The following is a 16,013-nucleotide window of genomic DNA, read 5'->3' on the forward strand; positions in this document are numbered from 1 at the left end:
CTAACATGTCTCAGTCTTTGCTGTTTAAATCTAACAGTAGTCTACGAGTAATATATAGGCCTATGCGGGAACCACTGTTTTTGGGGTATTGCGAAATTGCGCCAGCTGGACATTCAGTGGTATTGGATGACGTGTTTTAATAAAACACATCCAATACACGGAATGTCCAGCTGGTGACTCCACTGAGGCTATAGTAACAATGCATCCTAGTGCTTAACGAGTACCCCTGTAGTCGTCGTTAGCTACGACGGTTTTAACAACGTCGTTACGTAACGATGCTTTCGGGAAACGGTCCGAAAATTCTGCGATGATCGTACGACGGTGTTAACGACATGGTTAGGCTAACGATGCTTTCGGGAAATGGGGCCCTGGTCTGGTATTGAGTATTTGAGTATTTGCGTATTTGAACCTGAACATGATCTGTGGGTGTGCCTGCTTTGGGATTCCCCTTGGGTCATCGGGATCTTGTTATCACTATGAGGTAGGCTACTCCTCTATCAATGTCCTATTTGCTGTCGTTTATTCCATAGATCAGACGGTAAGTTTGGCTATTATTTTGCTACCTTGGTAGCAAACTCAAACATCAAACTGAATCACAGCGTTTGATTAACAAAGTCTGAATGAGGTCTTTTAATCCACCAGCACGGTTGCTGGTGATCGGAGAGATAATGTGAACTTGATTGTAACGAGTCTGTTTATTAGGTTTGGTTTTAGGCAGTGTGTGTACTGATGGGTAAGCCATCGAGAGCAGGTTTAATGAAGCTGTTTGATAATTCAACAGCTCCCAATTGACAACGCACACAGCTGTTTTGCGGGAGTGTGAATTTCACCTCCTATTTGTAGGATTGTTGTTTTAACAGAGCAGGGCACATGAGGGCATGACTCATGGCTGTATATTTTTGCTCTCTATTCAAATATGACTCGTCTATTTTGGTGCGTGGAAATTCAACGTTTTGTGTCAGTCCCAGTAGGACTGTGTATTTTGGAATTTACCCTAAAATCGGCTTGTGTAAAACACAATCTAAACGAAGGCCCCGAAACCTGACTTATTTGCCCAAACCCTGATCTCAGGGCACCGATAAATGATCTGAGTGTGTCCATGGGACCCGGCCACACGCTCAGAAAACTCTTACCACACCGGTATCGGCCAATTCTTTTGTTACAGGGTGTGCGAGCGAGTCAGTGCCGCGCCATGACTCACGTCCGACTGGATCCCCATCCACCCACCATTTACCCATAATGTCTTCTTAAAGGGTAACAGCCACACTGTCACCCTCTCCATTCTCTATTATAACTGAGTAATGCTTTGTATGCGTGATGTGCAAAAGACACACATCAGCTCAGTTTCCGTCAAAGGATTTCTGAGAAGTTGGACCGCACCAGTGATGTAAATACTCCGACATTTAACTGTGGACTGCGATTTGTTTCACGACGCACATATGAAGCAGAACATTCTTATAGTAGAGAAGAGTGTGTCCATACACCTTTAAGAAAAACGTGTCTCCAATAGTGAACGATTCAATAAAAGACCTTTTAAAGAGCTTTACTTGATACAACTCTTCGTCTAAAGGAGCACTCGCCGTCCTTCACACTTTCATTGCCTTATCAAATATTATATATTTGATATTATATATTCCCAGAGACAAAAGAGTCATCTCTTTCCAAGACAAATATTGCCACAGCATACACACATCGCCCCTGTTTGTACAGAGCTCTGTTTGTATCAATGCAGGCTTTATCTGCTTCTGGAAAATATTATTTCAATTACCTTCGGAAATCGTTGTACCGTTTGTTTGCTTGTGTGTTTATTGCCGATTCGAGAGGGTTTGCCATCTACCACGTGTGACAGGGAGCTCAGGAGCACACGATGGCTCACACTTCGAGAGCTGAAGGGTCATCATGATAAAATGACCCCACATTAGGTGGCCCTTTAGTGAAAGGCATGATGAGTAAAAGGCTCCCCATATGGCATTAATGACTGATCTGATGATCCCAGTGCTCAAGCTCTGAGCATTGACCTTGGTGTAATGGATCTGTGTTAGTAGAGCAGTAAAAAGCAGGGCAAGAGAGCTTGCCATTAGACAGAGAGAGGGAGAGAGAGACAGCCTGAGTGAGTGCCAAAAATAGATAAAAAGATAGGGAGGAAAAGAGCGATCCAGAGAGATAAAGAAATAATAGAGGAATTTGGAAATATGATGATGATGTATAAGGTAAGCTAAATACAGATGGCTTTGAGGATGGAGAATTACATTTCTAGTGAATGATAGACGCTCCTACGCCCGTGTTTTTGTACAGCATTTTCAACCAGCACATCTTTTGGGTTCACTGGCCAACCCAATAAAAGGACAGTTCAACCGTGGGCAGACAGAGGACAAATATAGCATATTCTCAGTTTAGCGGAAAGAGGAAACATCAGCTATCTCCTGACTTCAGTTGCAGAAGAGGCATGCATCTTTCCACACTATCTATATATTGGTAGACTGTCCCTGGCTCTTAATGTTCTCAAATGGGCTGTGGGTTTCATTGGTGTCATATTGGAGAAATGCATCTTGTTTTTTCCTCTCAGAAATGTAGACATTGCAACTAAGTGCCTTGTTGTTGAGGAACCCCGCCGCATCCCCCGGTGATGAGTTCATTGTGGCCTTGAAGTAAATCCTCGTTAATCTTTAGCTGGTAAAAGCTCGGAGAAAAAGATGAATTGGGCCGTCCATCATGTGTGTTTGCAGTAACTTCAATACAATAAGCTTGGACCACCCAATCAGAGAGCTTCACCCGAGTTCATAAACAAATACAAATAAAACAAAGTCGAAGCCACATTGCAACAATGTGTATTATTCTCACTTGGTCCAGTCCACCCTGCACAATGATTTACTCTTATATTAAAACCATAAAACAGGTACAGCCACTTTGTTGGGGATATATTTACCAAACACTATGGTCAGAGAAATGTTTGTTATTATTAATAATTGAAACTTTTTCCCCCTGTAACTTAGCTAGCTTACAATTAGCTTAGAATACAATCTCTCTCTCTCTCTCTCTCTCTCTCTCTCTCTCTCTCTCTCTCTCTCTCTCTCTCTCTCTCTCTCTCTCTCTCTCTCTCTCTCTCTCTCTCTCTCTCTCTCTCTCTCTCTCTCTCTCTCTCTCTCGCAGGTGTCTGAGCGCTGTGACTATGTGTACGTGAACGGCAAGGAGACGAGAGGGCGGAGCAGAGTGACGGTGAACTTCACCTACAGCTTCCTGAGCGCCCAGCTGGAGATGAGCGTGTGGATGCCCCGCCTCCCGCTCCTCATCGACCTATCAGACCCCGAGCTCAGCCAGATCAAAGGCTGGAGGGTCCCCATCACCACCGGCAACCGCAGGTGAAGGAGGACAGGTGTCAGCTCAATTGGATTTTCCCAAGCAACAAACAAGTCACAGGTTCCTAGTCATAACAGCTTAAAAAGAGTCGGGTGTTGTGCAGACTATGCACAACACAGTTAATTGCCTTCTTATTTGATGTCTATTAAACAAAGGTACATGCGTCAAAACAATCCGTGACACTCAGACACGGTTCCCTGAGCAATGTCTGCGGAAAAATGTTTTGAAAAGGTTCAGTGTGTATTTCTGTTTAACGAGACATGAGAATATCATTCTCCAGGCTCCTCCATGGCCTCTTGCCAAGTATTTCAGCTACTATTTTAATGACGTTTCAATCACATCCTCCTTCCTTTGTAAACTATGTGTTGATAATTATGTTTTTGTGGATTTGTCTGTGTATTTCAGACGTCGTCGGTTGTCTTAATTAGACCACTACACGTTATGTTGCTTATTTGGTCTTCTTTGGCCTTTAATCCGTTTGACCTATAGATCTAATTATAAACTGAAATCTAGAATCTTCCTCAAACTTTCTTCATTATGGGGACTTTCAAAAAATCGGTTAAACTTTTCAGCGAGAAAGGAGCATGTGAAGAAGAACCTATGTACTGAAAAAGCGTTGACATTATGATACGAAAAAGGGGTTGAACATCTTTCAGAGTTTATTGCAAGATTCCCTACATTCCGTATTTTTCTCCAAGATAAATGTCTTTATCTTTGAAAAGTGCCTGTCAGATACTGCACGACAGCCCGTGGGATGTAAAAAACGTGCAATCCCTATCTTACAGTCTGAGACATAAAGCTACACGAAACTAACTCAAACCGAGCATGAATATTACTTTATAGTTTTAAATACGGCCCACCAGGGAGGAACCCCCCCCCCCCAGGAAATAGTTTATTCATATAAACTAACGGTGCTCTGAATGTGGACAGAGAAACAGGAAATCCCTGCAGATTAACAGGATTTCAGGTCCTAATGTATATTAAAAAGGACGGTGTAAGCGTGTATTGTCGGTCATGAACACTTAATCACATTTGTATTTGCTACATTAGTGTGTTTCCGTTAGTGTGTTTCTGTTCTCTTTCAAAGGGCACTGTCGAGACAGCATCGTTGCCGTCGGCGATAAAGCTCATAACTGTCAGGTTTTTATGTATTAACAGAAATGACCAGGAAATAATTTTTAGACAGTCAAATCAAATGCAACGTTTGATGTCAGGGCACGCTTTGTACTTGATATGATGGATGGTTGTGTGTGTGTGTGTGTGTGTGTGTGTGTGTGTGTGTGTGTGTGTGTGTGTGTGTGTGTGTGTGTGTGTGTGTGTGTGTGTGTGTGTGTGTGTCCGTATGCGTGTGTGTGTAGCCGACTGTGCCTGCAAGAATATTGAGGGAACTCAATCTAAGCATCTAAAATGTAATTACTCATTACCATTATTATCACAACCATCAGATTAATCTTGATGATAAGCGTTGCAACAATCATCACCATCACTGTCATAACCACCACCGCTATCAAATTAATGAACATCATTATCATCGCTCATGTCTTAAAGGCCACCGTCGGCTTGCTTTTGTAGACTTTCCTCTTTTATGGGCTGTTCTTTGTCTTCCTATATATCATATTATATTGTTCTCATCTTTTATCTTTTTATTTGTCAGGTACCTTTCTTATTCCAAAGGCCCATTTTCATTAATGTAATCACATTCCTGAAATGTATTGTAGTCATTGACTTATGTCACTCTTATCCATCATGATTATCATTATCATCATCCTCATTATTATCTTAATCATTTTAAAGACCCGTATAATTTATGTCCGACATTATTCACATTCCTTTATTTTTGCGTGCGTGCGTGCGTGCGAATGTGTGTGTGTGTGTGTGTGTGTCAGGTCGACACAGGACAGCGAGGAAGAGGAGGACATGAGGAAGGGCCGGGGCTGCATGCTGCATTACCAGCACTCTGTCGTGAGGGTGCTGACGCCCTTCACGGCCCAGTCGTCCGCCTCCCCGGCCGTCCTGGACCCTGGATCTGGAGGGACCCCCCTGGAGTACTTTCTAGCACCGGACTGGCAGGTAAAGCTCCAGGATCTAGAACCAGGGATGAGATCTGATGCAATCTCCTCGAATGCAAACCCTGTGTCCGGATATGTGGTCAGATCTCTGGTTCCTGGAGATCTTTGACTCACATTTCCCAGCACTAAGTATGCTTTTGTTATGTTTTAGATAAAACACAATTAGGAAGACACGTGATAAGGAGAACTGTTGTTTGTCGATTCATTTTCTCTGCGGTTTCAATGTTTAGTTTGATTGTAAGGTAAGCTAGTTGGTTACTTTATTATAACCACAATATTACCACCACCTTCTTGCCACAATATTACATTTGCATGTTTTAATCAAGCAGAAGCTTTTTACCAAACACAACTTGCAAGAGAGATTAAGAGTGATTTACTTCCCTTGTAAGTCAAGCCTCATCCACACCTACTTAATTCCATCTCACATAATAGGCTGAGAGAGGGAAATTAATTGCAGCGTTATAGTATTCTGAAGTACAATGGTACAAAGCAATATCCCAAAACATGTAACTGAAACGGATAAGCGTCTATCAGAAGCCCTTCTCTCTCTCTCCTCTCCCAACTAAACCCATGTAAGTGAAACGGTTATCGCCCCGTCCAAAGCGTGCGTGGAAGTGCCTCTGTCTCGCCAACAACACATTTTATAGCACCTTATTCCAAGCTTGCAGTGGATCTCATTGGGACCTCATCGTTTTCATTGAGCTGAGGGTGTGTGTATGTGTCCCGTGTCAGGTGGATGTGAGCAGCCTCGTGCGGCCCTCTCTGAAGGTGCTGGACCCTGACGTAGCTCGGCTGCAGGGTGGAGTTCTGCTGCAGGGACGAGCCGTGGGCACCACCACCCTGCAGGTCAGACCACAACGCTCTGCTGATGCCGATACCAAGATCAATACTAATACCAAGAACAAGATCAATACTAAAGCCAATACCAGGATTTATACAAATACCAAGTGCCACCACTACACGGGTTCAAGGAAACTGTGTGTGTGTGTGTGTGTGTGTGTGTGTGTGTGTGTGTGTGTGTGTGTGTGTGTGTGTGTGTGTGTGTGTGTGTGTGTGTGTGTGGTGATGAGCCTCAAAACAAAAATCAACTCGAGGGTTGTTCACTATTCCTAGGTCACAAGAAAGCATCATGATACATACACCACCTCACAACAAGCGATTCACCCGGTTCCCCTTGCAGGCAAGAACACAGGGCTTAAATAAAGCCATTCAATTAACTTCATTGGGAGATACCATTAGCATAGAGGTGCATAGGGGTCCATGTACAATGCTACATTCATCTTAACAACATTGACAAAAGTTTGTACACACCACTCCTTGCTCGTCTAATCATATCTCAAATGATGATTATGTACATTACTATGAAAATATTATAATAATTACCACATAGCACTATCAATCCCCCCTCTTACAACCGTCATCTTCCTGCATCCCAATCAGGCAATTAAGTGATTCCAGGTGCTCGGGTTGCCTGGGATTGGAAATGCTTGAGGGGACCAGAGGGGTATTCCATCAACCAGGCTAAGCACAAAGCCGGGCTTATTTCAGCTAGAGTTGCGTTTCATGAACGTGACTTAAGGGAATCTCCGCTAAGTAACCATGGCAATTTATCCGACCAAACTAACCTGGTCGGGAGCAGGTTAACCGTCAGGCTAACTTGAGCAGTGTTTCAGAGAAATCCATCTGTCAGCAACAATTGTACCATCAGAAGTTTCCGCCAAGCCTAGTCCTCACAATTTTATCATAAATGTACATATAGGAAGTACAAACAGCGTATATTTTCACTAAGGGTCTAAGATTAAATGATGCAAATGAAATAATTCAATGAATTGCTATCTATTGTTACTGTGGCTATTTTTTCCAACACATTTTTACACAAATCTATGTATTATCACATAATCAGGAATCAGCGGCTGGGTGAATGGTCTAGCACTTGCCCTGTGATGCGCACGACGCGAGTTCGCGTCCAGAGTATTTCATAGTATTCTTGGCGTTGGCTTCATTTTGTAATTCCCTTTATTAATTTTATTAATTCCCTAATTAAGAATATTCAAAGAAATGGAAAATAAATGGCATGAAAAGTTCTTTGATTTCTCTAGTAATCCTTCCTATATTACTAATTACGTGGGGCTTGAACCTTGGACGACCGGGTGCAAGTCCGACACGTTAACTCGAGACTATCTCCCTGCTTTCAAATCCATGGTCAACATTCAATTAAAATGTTAAAATATGTTAAAATATGCTTAATACTACTTATGCATTCAACAGGTCACCGATTTTTGTGCCAGGCAGCCTCCCTGTTTCTATTAATGGTTACGGTGTTCCCTTTTTTAGTTATTATGTGCTTGTACTCCTCATAGACCTCCACAAGCAGCTTCTGTTCGCCGCTGGAAAAGATCCCGCTCGGTCCTTTTCGGACATATGATCCATGATTCGACATTCACGGTTATGGGCTGGTTACATATCTTGTGAACGCGCGTAATCCAGGATAACGTTAGCAGCGGCTGAACTGCGTTGATGGAACGGCTTAAGCCTCAAGTGGAAGTTGAAGCTAGTTCTAACCGGTCTTAATCAACTAAGCGCCGCTATCGTTAGCGACTTTGATGGAATACCCCTCAGGAAGTGAGTGAGGACTGTCAGTGTTTGTTTATGTCGTGCAAAATGTATGGATTAATGGCAGAGAATGGGTTATGGAGCAGATCGGCTGGTACCTAACCGATTGCTAGGATATGTGTAGATGAGTTACAAAAGTTTTGTAGGATGTGATCATTAATATTTTAATGACAAGACACGGTTGCCGGCACTGTGTGTCATTACCAGATGTGTGAATGCGTGTGTGTGTGTTGATCAGTTAAATGTCGTGGGTAGCAGATGTATACGTGAAAAGGAGGACTGCCTTTTCACTGTGTGTGTGTGTGTGTGTGTGTGTGTGTGTGTGTGTGTGTGTGTGTGTGTGTGTGTGTGTGTGTGTGTGTGTGTGTGTTTCTGCAGGTGCTCTCCCCTCTGTCCTCGTCAGTGCTGGCTGAGCGGAGCATCAGGGTGGTGGATGATAAAGTCAGTGTGACAGAGCTGGGGGTGCAGCTGGTGTCTGGGCTCTCCCTCTCCCTCCAGCTCAGCCCCGGGAGCAACCGGGCCATCGTCGCCACGGCCACCACACAGGATGTCATCACACAGCTCAAACAGGTAGGCAGCCCAGGTCGTTGCTTGGTCTCTCGCTCTCTCTCTGTCTCTCTCTCTTTCTCTCTCTCTGCCTCACATACATACATACATACATATATACATACCATACATAACATACATGTGATGCTGATAGGTAGATTTTACTAGAGTCCATCTACATCCCTAAACAGGGGTAAGTGAATGCATTTGGATGGATGTCAAACGGGTACATTGTTGTTCATGGTTTTAATTAGTCAAGCACAAGAGAGTGAAGGGAATTAAAGAGTTCATTATTATTATAAGTGGAAGAAATTAAGCAAAACAAAATAATGCATAAAAATAGAAAGATATTGACATTTACCATAATCGACATACCTCTCAACACAGTTGTGATTAGGATTATGACTGCTTCAATTTGAAAGGGATTGATTTCAGAGGGAAACACAGCAAGGCGCCCATTACTGGCCAAAGGATCCCTGCAGCAGTTGTTCTGATTTTAAGTGAACAAAATATATCATCTTATCAGTTGCGATTTCTCTATGACTGCAAGGGAAGCTCAGCTTCCCCTAAAATTTTAAAAAATAAATGGTCAAATATATACTGCTGTGTTAACATTTCATTTAATAAAAAATGCGTTAAAACACGTCCATCTCAAAGACGAGTTCCTTCAGAATCAGCTGCTTATCGCAGGTCGACTGACTCGATTTCCTTCTCATTCATTCCCGTAGTGTCACAGTGCATTTGCCTGCTGAAGCTCAGCGTCCATCCACTTCAATGGGGCTGCATAGAACTTTTTTTTTAGTGCGTTGAAAGACAGTCATTGGATAATGCTGCGATTATGTCGCTCCCACGGACGCTCAGCGTCTCTGGGGGTGAATGGAGGAGTGGGCTGGCATGGACGCTGGGCTTCTGCGTGATGATTGGAGGGTCTGCGAAAGACTGAGTTGCCGTTTGATTGACAGCGATTTTGAACTATAAAACGTCACCGGAGCTCTCTTTAGTCCTCAGTCATTTCAACTCATTTTGCAAGCGAGTCGAAAGACAAACTGCAACCTATTACTAGTATTTGTTTGTCGAAATTGCTAGACAATTTTTATCGTACATTTCATACACTTATACACACAATTCCTTGTTTCAGTTTAATAGAATTCCCACATTTCCTTGTTTGAGTTTAATATCGTTTTGGTAGTTGGCCATCACTTTGATTCAGGGAGCCTGAGGTCTGAACTTCAAGTCCTGTATTCAGATCAGGACTTGCAGGGTGACAGGGGAAAGCTGTGTGATTTCTTGGTGTTCCTTAAAGACATAGTTGGACAATGCAATGCCTCAGCTTTACAAACTGTTCATTAGTGACAACAATTGGAGCTACATCTGCAGGTGTTTGTGTGTGTGAAAGTAGCTTCTCCTGTTTAAAGCGGCTCAAGTCCTACACCCATAATACAATGGGCCAAGGCAGTTTAAGCAGCCTAGCTCTGCTGGCCATTGAGAGGACATTGGTCAAGTCACTGGAAAAGACAGCTAGTTGGTATGACAGGGTCACAGAGCATTTCCTTGAAAAGGAACAGAGAGCAGACTTTACATATAAATAAATTGACAATTTATATGATGTAGGCATAAAAAATGAAAATGAGCTTCCCCTCTTTGAAAGACCAGCAGCCGCATCTTATACAAGATGAATATAATACAAGATAGAATACAGAAGATTGTTACGAAGAGGTGTTTATATTTATTGGTAATTGGGACCACTCAGTGTTATTAAGAAGCAAACCAATGAGATCGAGGCTGGAGTTTGACAAACTTGTTGAAGTTATCACACAGAAGCAGAACAACTGATTTATGAATAACTTTTGTATTCATTAAAGGAAGATTGCCAAACCAAATATGATACCCAAAGAGAAGGAACTCTGAACTAAATTCTTACCTCGGATTTCGGTTTGCTTCCTAGTCATTCTCTGCATGGCCTTTTCAATTTCTTATCTCGGAGGAAAGCCAAGCTTGGTTCATTTTTGTCTTAGATTAAACTCAATTCCTTTTTTTTTAGGGTGCATTTCTCAAACTTTGTAAGTACAGTTTTGTTGCTTATGATTGATGATACCCCCTGGTACAAAGTTTGGTATTTTCTTCCTCTGTACCATACATGGTTCATTTATCTTTGTTAAAATAAATTATTTGCCAGCAAACAATTACATTTTAATAAAATGTAAGCCCAACTCATGAACACTTAAATTTCATCTTTGATAAATAGCTATGAAACTGATCAGAAAGTTGCAACACTATATTTTCTATCGCTGTTGCATACATTAACTGTATAATTATATATTATATAGTCCCCTCTATATCTACTAAAGAAAGAGAAAAAGACATCCTGGCTAAATGGAAAGTTCATATATTGGTGGAGTTCTTTCATATTTTTGGGGGGATTATCCAAGTTGTTAAGCAAAAAGTCTTAGTAGATAGATGACTATTAAGATTCAGATTCAGCTATTCAGACTAATACTGCACCCCCACACAGTTAATTTAGGTTGTGGCCATACTTGGGTTGATCAATGGAGAATCCTAATCTTTACAAAGGGTCACTAATATGTATTTGTAGTCGGTTAGTGTGTGGGATTTCTGTCAGCTATAACAACCCATTCCTCTGTGTTTAATATTCGTAAGGGCACTGCCACTTGTTTGTTCAAGAGCAGCTGATGCAGTTAATTAAAACTAGCTTGTTAGTTATCATGCTTCATGAATAGGCAGGCAGCCGCTGTTCCTTAGCAAGGGCTTAGAGCTGGAGACACCTGTCAGGATCGGCGGTTTAGGGAACACATAACTCCACCACAGGATGGTGCGTAAATGTTCGGGATACGGCAAATCAAACAAACTGTTCACGGGAACATTTCAAATCGGAATAGGTAGCCCGTTGACACAGACTCACAACATGGGTAATGGAAGGGAACGGGCGTATGCATCCTGTCAAAACAGGAAGTAGACGTATTCAGGGTGGGTCTTTGATACCGTTACTCTCGTGGTGGGGGTGTCATGAGGGGGGGTGGGGGGGGCTGGTAACTGGCAGTCCTGTGCGCGTCGCAGTTAACCTCCAAACACGCTGCTGGAGGAATTTGTCTGTCAACTGCGGAGGGGATTCGGAGGAGGGAAAACTTTCTGGAAAATAGGGTGAACTCCATATGCAAATTAAAATACGAAAGTAATTTCATCAGAGGTGGAGTCAGCAGTGGAAATAATGCAATGGCACTTTTTTTTCGGGGAGAATTCTGCAGACATGCTCACACATGAAAGAAATGGGTTATTTTATTGTATTATTGCGTTTAAAAATATAAATATATTCAAAATTAGCAAGTTGGAAGTTAATCACATTCCCATGTGAGTCACATATTACATTTGGTTGCTTACAAAATACATTACCTTCTTTACTTTCTTCATAACTTCATGAAACCAACATCTTGTGTACTTTATGTTGGGTGATATTTCAGTATATGATGAAATCCCGGAGAAAAACTGCCAAGCATTTGAAGGCTGCATAACTCCAGCAGAAGGCAGGGGAAGCCTCTCTGCTGGTGGGGGGCCACACACCTGTTAAACTTTAGTGTGTTATATCCATGCTTGTGCATCTGCCGTTTTACCGGGCTCAATGCACATGATGGGGGATGGTAATTACCTTGTAGACAGCAGCCTGACACCTCTGCACACTGTGGGTTTACTGTGATTCACAGAAACCCACAGTGTGCAGAGGTGTGCCGTCCACCGTTTGACTATTTGTCTGCAGGAACATTGATAGCATAGCTAGCAGGGCTACTTGTTAGCTTCGCGCTCTGGGATATTTATCATGCATTTGTTAGCATAGCACTCAGTGCTATTTGTTAGCTTAGCGCTCTGGGATATTTATCATGTAGTCCAAACATTATACAATTATTCATACAACAGTTTGTTCCGACCAAGTAATTTGATTGGACAAGATGCATTGCATGTGTGCTGAAATAGAATATAACTGCACTGTTTTTTTTTAATAGACACTCATCATTGCGCTTTACAGGTGTTAATTAGCCTACATTAATGGTCGTAAGCTGTAAGCTCACCTGAATCACACGTTCCACCAAAGCGACGGTGAACAGACCCCTATTTTACGGGTTGCACAATAAATGGGAACATATTAATAAATGTACATGATACAAAGTAGCTGGCCTGAAGATAAGGTAGCAAGCTAGTGTGAAGGAAAAATGTTTGTTTTTTTGGAAACAGTCCAGTTGCGGAACTGTTTGCGGTGGCAAATAAATAATACAAAATTAAAAAAAACACTTTTATGACTGTTCACTTTTAAATAACGCATGTAGAGCTGTTGTATTAATGAGATATCCCACCCAAGGTGTTGCTTCTATACTGAATATCAGTATGTCTGTGAGTGTCTTCAGCACTCGGCCTGCTTCCTGGTACCTACAACCAATCACAGCCGTGCTGATATTCAGTTTTACAGCACTCCTTCGCATGCAATATTTCTTAAATAAAATAACGGGATGCACTTTTCATTCCTTAGCATTTATCTATAATTTTACCCACTTGTTTTAAAATAATACAATTAAAATCTGATACGATTGTGCCTGCATGGAGTTTGTGTGGGTAATGACTGCTTTGATGGGGCTAGTGAACAAGGCACATGGGAAAAAAAACACCTTGTGTGGTGATGGCTTGTTTATCCTGTGCGCCTTGTTCACCGAATGCACCGCAAGTCTACAGCCTCACCCTGCCCCGAGTCTCATCAGCCTGACTGGGGCCAGATGAGGCCGCTTGAACCAGCCCTCATCCACACAGCCTGGTTCCAAAATGAAAGAATGAAACCCATCGAAGGCAGTCAGTAAGAAGAGAACGGGCTAACACAACCGTTGACATCCTAACCGGTGACTCTCTGCACCCAGGATGTTTTCATGCTGAAGTCGTCTGTACAGATACTAAATAATCAATACAGATACTAAATAATCAATACAGATACATAATCATCTTAACAGATTCACAATCATCTATACAGATACATAATCATCTGTACAGATAATACATATAGATAGATATAGATATACAGATAGATACATTATCATCCATATAGATACATTGATGCGTTGACTTCCTGTCCTGACGAAAATGACCAACTTTTGTCAATTGCACGGTTTAGTAGTGTGTGTGTTGATCTTTCATCCTATCTCATATTTGTGTACTGCTTGCTCTGTTGCCCATATGTCCGCCCTACCTTTTCTTTTTTATTAACCTCCCTCATCACTTCTTTCTCGATCCCTCTTTAAACCCCCACCACCCTCACAAACCACCCCCACGACTACCACCCTCCTCACCCACCACCACCCCCTCTCCCACCACCACCCCCCCCGCCCTCCCCCGTGCAGGAGGCGGTAGTCAGCTGCTGGGTGCGCTTCAGCGACGGCTCGGTGAGTCCGCTGGCACTGTTCGACCGCGGAGTTTACTCCCTGGCCGTGACCACGCCCGACGAGGCGGCCGTCTATGTGCGCCGTGCCTCCCATGCCACCTTCGTGGCGGTGCAGGGGCCCCCCACCAAGGGCCCCGGCGCCCTGGTGCGGGTGGAGCTGCGGATCTGCGAGGAGTGCCAGAAGTCCAAGAGGAAGAGCAAGCTGGCGGTGGGCACCGGCGTCCTGAGGATCGACCTGAGGGCCACCGGCCGCGGCGACGACCGCTTCGACGAGGGGCCGGACGAGGAGGAGGAGGGGGAGGAGCCCGAGGTGTGGGCGACGTCGCAGGACACGCCTACGGACCGGGACAGGAGTAGATGGCTGATGCCGAGCCAGACCTCCACCACCCCCTCGAACACAGCGACGCTTCCACCCCAGGAGATTTGGATCGGAACGACTCCCACGAGGTTCCCTACTGTTGTTCCCGATACCACCACCACCACCACCACCACCACCCCCAGCACCAACCCCACCATGGGCAACCCGGTCACAACGATCCCCAGCAGCACCACCGCAAGACCTGGGGTGGAGGCCCCGATGGGCGTGGTGGGCGAGGGAGACGGACAGAGGAGGAGCTACGGCAACATGCTGGACAACCCCGTCGCACCCCCGAAGAAAGACGGCCCTAAAGCAGACCCCAAGCCCGAGAAAGAGACGCCCAAGTCCAAGTCCACGCCCAAGGTGTTTGAGAACGACATCATCCGAACGTTCAAAGCCATGTCGGACATGGAGATCGGGATGTTTGCCCTAGTGGGGGTCTCGTGCGTCGCCATACTGGCCTTCCTGGTGAACTGCGCCTCCTACAACCTGTGCTTCCGCAGCCACAAGACCCCCATCCAGGCGGGTCCCATGCCCACGGGAGACCCCAAGGACCACAAGCACGACTGGGTGTGGCTGGGGACCACCACCTTGGGAGGCGAAATCCTGGGCCCGCCGGCCAAAGTGTGCACGCTCAAGCGAGAGGCCCACCGGCCCTCCCTGGACTCCGCCCACTCCATGGACGCCCAGTCCGGTGCCCTGACCTCGGTGGGCAGCACCTTCCCCCAGAGGACGGCCACGCTCGGACGCTGCCGGTCCAGCTCCCAGCAGCAGATCCAGTGTCAGCCACCGTCGGACCCCATGGCGAGCCGCTCTGCCACCCTGCTGGCCAGGCCCCAGCGCAACGAGCCCCTGCACTCGCCCACCAGCAAGAGGAACCAGGTGCAGTTCACCACCTTCACCACGCTGGACATCAAACACTTGGCGGCGCTGAGGAAGAACGGCGTGGACTTCAACTGGGCGCACCAGCAGCAGCAGCTGCTGGCCCAGCAAGTCCCCGTCGAGCCCCACCACCACCACCACCACGCGCTGCTGCCGGATCTTCCCTGGCCCGTGGTGACCCCCATGGGGCCGCCTGAGTAGGCGTGTGCACGTGGGATGCGAGGGTCACGGGGAGTAGGATCATAAGAGAGGGGGGCGTGGGCTGAACTCATGTGAAGAGACGCTTTGCCGCCGTGCATCGCCACGGCGATGATCCGATTTAAGTGTGTTTATGAATAAATATATGAATATATGAAAGACTAGAGATGTTTTTTAGTTGAGGAAAGCGAGGTTCAGAGTTTATTTATGTGCATAATGAAAGGGAGATGATTGTAACTATGCTATTGTTTTGGGCTGTATACAAATAGATGCATAGTAGATCATTCAAACCAAATATTAAACTTTATACGATATCCACGGCTAGAACTCCACTATTGTATTCAGATGCTGTAAATAGTTTTCTTTCTATACGTAGCGCCCCTGCTACAGCTCATACTCTAGTTCTAGCTTTCCCTTATGCTAATAAAATCAACAAAAACGGTTTTAAATATAAATTAGTATTTATTTATCCCTGCTAAATTATTGAAAGAACAATGCCATGCTGCACTCCATCAAACATAACACCTTTTACAGAAGAAATAAAATAAAATAGTAATGT

General features: G+C 44.4%; 1 protein-coding gene across 1 annotated transcript in view; it reads left to right on the forward strand.

The window, feature by feature from the left end:
* Positions 1-15,457, forward strand: part of LOC311367530 (transmembrane protein 132D) — a gene marked incomplete at both ends in the record, with an annotated part of 32,822 nt that extends 17,365 nt beyond the window's left edge. The window contains 5 exons of the mRNA XM_084486361.1: positions 3,151-3,359; positions 5,244-5,427; positions 6,159-6,272; positions 8,418-8,609; positions 13,976-15,457. Coding sequence (XP_084342487.1) covers positions 3,151-3,359; positions 5,244-5,427; positions 6,159-6,272; positions 8,418-8,609; positions 13,976-15,457 — 2,181 coding nt within the window. The remainder of the gene's footprint in view (positions 1-3,150; positions 3,360-5,243; positions 5,428-6,158; positions 6,273-8,417; positions 8,610-13,975) is intronic.
* Between the last annotated feature and the right edge of the window lie 556 nt (positions 15,458-16,013).

This window comes from Micromesistius poutassou (genome assembly GCF_964030765.1).
Source record: "Micromesistius poutassou genome assembly, chromosome: 22".
In the NCBI taxonomy this organism is placed as follows: domain Eukaryota; kingdom Metazoa; phylum Chordata; class Actinopteri; order Gadiformes; family Gadidae; genus Micromesistius; species Micromesistius poutassou.